This window comes from Ichthyophthirius multifiliis (assembly GCF_000220395.1).
Source record: "Ichthyophthirius multifiliis unplaced genomic scaffold scaff_1120509251238, whole genome shotgun sequence".
Lineage (NCBI taxonomy): Eukaryota > Ciliophora > Oligohymenophorea > Hymenostomatida > Ichthyophthirius > Ichthyophthirius multifiliis.
The window spans coordinates 7,422-10,435 of record NW_004086069.1 but is presented as its reverse complement, the minus strand read 5'-3'; the positions used below and the strand labels follow the sequence as shown (position 1 = coordinate 10,435).

The 3,014-nt window shown below is 15.9% G+C and overlaps 1 protein-coding gene across 1 annotated transcript, besides 2 other annotated features; it reads left to right on the top strand. All coding sequences in view use genetic code 6, as the record gives it.

The window, feature by feature from the left end:
- Positions 1 to 446: 446 nt before the first annotated feature.
- On the top strand, positions 447 to 1,551 carry IMG5_166020 (transcription factor tau 95, putative; the record flags this gene model as incomplete). Its single annotated transcript, XM_004030147.1, has 2 exons — positions 447 to 535; positions 1,155 to 1,551. 2 exons carry the CDS (start codon positions 447 to 449, stop codon positions 1,549 to 1,551), a joined length of 486 nt encoding a protein of 161 aa, XP_004030195.1.
- An 874-nt stretch (positions 1,552 to 2,425) lies between these two features.
- Positions 2,426 to 2,464: a microsatellite.
- A 393-nt stretch (positions 2,465 to 2,857) lies between these two features.
- Positions 2,858 to 2,903: a microsatellite.
- Positions 2,904 to 3,014: the final 111 nt, after the last annotated feature.

The window sequence follows — 3,014 nt, the reverse complement described above, 5'->3', positions numbered from 1 at the left end:
AATGGAAAAGTTTTTCATAATAATTTTGATTTTATAAATTTTAAAATAAATTAAAGCAGTATTTATCTAATATAATTTTAAAATAAATAAAGGCGAATATTAAAAATAAATGATATAAATTTTTTAATATAATATATAAATTCTAAAAGATTATTTTTATAATAAAAGTAAAATTAAAAGCTACCTTAAAAAAAAAATTAATTTTTTTTTTATAATTTATATTTTATTTTAAATAATATTCTGCTATAAATATTTTTACATAAAATGGAATAAGATTTTAATATCACAAATATAAATATTCCATTTTTTACTTAAAATATTAAATCTTTATAAAATCACATTGATTTAGAATAAATAAAATCAGTAAATAATAAGTTTTATATATTTATAAAAATAGCTCAATTTTTCATTTTAAATAATAATAAACAAAAAGTAATTAAATTAAAATGAAATGTCAATCAAATGTGGAAATTAGAGTTAAATTCAAGTATAATTAAGCAAGAAAGCCAATTTCAACTTAATATATAAAATTAAAGTATTACAAAACAAACAAAATCCTGAAAAAAAAATTTACTAATTATAATAAATTGGATAAGCATAATACAAATATGATTTTTAGGATTTTTAGGATTTAATATTTAACCCTTCAATAAATGAGGACGAGATTTTCGATTCATATAAAGGTTTATTTTTATTTATTTATTTTTTTTTTAAAAAAAAAAGATGAAATATAACTATAAGATGAAAAAAAACCTAAATTTTAAAAAGATTATGAAAATAAAAGAGTTTATCATTATTGTATATAACCAAATACATTTATAAAGAATTACAAATTAAATAAATTAGATTTTTTCCGTGAAAATTAATAATAAAACTAAATTGTATAAAAAAATAAAGGAATAGTCAATTCTTTATAAATATGTTATGGTTAAAAGAATATTCCCTAATAAATAAAATTAAATTAAGATTAAGAAAAATACAAAAATGATGAAGTTTTTTAAGCTGTTTAAAATTTATTTTAATAACGTCCTATTTGGATAAGAAATAGTATTATTTTTCATTTAAGAGCTATGAATATAAAGCTTACAATATTTAATTTGAGGAAGTAAATTACTTTTCTTTTCTTTTTTTTTTTATTATAAATTAAAAATCAGAACTCTTGCTATGCTTTCTTTTAATTATAAAAATGGACCTTGGAAACATGCTTATGTTAAGTTTGGTTATAATCCAGAAGAAAATAAATATGCTATTGATTATTAAATTATTGATTTAGTAGTTCAAGATAAGGACGAATATAATTATGAACAAATCAAGGATTTTAATCCCATAAAAAATGCTTATGATCCTTCTTATAGAGAAAAACCTTAAAATTATAGACATATGTATATGATCTGTGAAATTATTGACGATAACGTTTAAAAAGCTTTCAAGAAAATAAGGGAAAAAATTGAAAAAACTGATAGAATTCCAAATAAAAAAACTGGATGGATGGATAATTCTGACTTAAAAAGATTATAAAAAATAATGAAAGATAAGTTTAAATTTAAATGATTAATTTTAAAATTTTATATATATAATTTTTAAGTTTTTTGTTTAAAAATAATTTTATTTATTTATATATATAAAACATAATATATTTTTTTATATTAAAAAACAAAAAAATCCATAAAATTTTATTTATGAATATTTTGAAAAAAAAAACATATAATTTTTTCATAATTTTTCATTCGTTTTTTTTGCACAATTAATATTTTATTGAATTTTCTCCATAAGCACATAAATAATCAATTTTATTATTTTCATAAAAATTATAAATTTCAATAATAGCTTATATAGTGATGAAATTTTTTTGGGCGTATTTTTCTAAATTATCAATAATTTTCCATTAAGCAACATAATAACTTATTATACTTCTTATAGGAAATGAAGTAAAAAATATATTTACTTCGGGCATTACAAAAACTTCATAATCTTCATATTTTTTTCTAAAATTATCAATTTAATTAAATTCAGTTCTATCAATTAATATTCCATACGAAAAATTCACTTTTTTAGTATTTAATTTTTACTAATAATCATATTGAAGTATAACTCCTATTTTGGATTTTTTAAAAAAAGAAAAAGAATCAAATTTTAATTTTTCTATGTATTAACTATATATATCAGAATATTTTGCTTAACCGGTTTTATATATAAATGTTATTCCTCCAAATTTATGTTATTCTATTTTAGTTCTGGAAATAATTCCATATCGTAATAAAAGTACAATTACTATAACGAGAATAGTGATAAGAATTTCTATATTCATTTTTTATTTTGTAATCTTTTATATGATTTTGTATAAAATTAATTATTAAGTATGCTTTTTATAAAAAATGTATTTTTATATACAAATAAAAATATCTTTTTTAATATTATTAATTAGTTTATTTGTAATGTATATATTTATTTTTGATGAATATATCTATATCCAAAATAATTATTATATAACTTTTAAATGATGTATTTTTATTTTCTCAGTATTTTTTTAAAAAAAAATTAATCAATAAAAAAAAGACAGTTATTCATTTTTTAAAGGCATATGAGTTTTTTTTGTTTAACAAAAAATCTAATAAAAATTAAAAAACAAGTAATATATTTAAATATTAATTACTATTTTTTTTATACTATTGAAATAATTTTTAATATATTTTCCAATTTAATTTAACTTAATTTGTATATTTATTAAAAAATTATAAAAATAGCATTTTCGGCGTATTACGAATAAATGTAAATCACCTTCCATTATACTAAAAGTAAAATTTCCTCATTATTTAGAAAAATAAATAAAAAATTACATAATTTAAAAATAAAATTGAAAATTAAAAATTAACTATTATTTAAAATTAAATAATAAGTTTTATAAAGATTAATTTAATTTATATAGCTTTAGAATTTGAAAAACTGATAAAATTTAATCTTTTATAACTAATTGACTCTCACATCAAAACACAAGCCTATAAAGTAAAACTAAT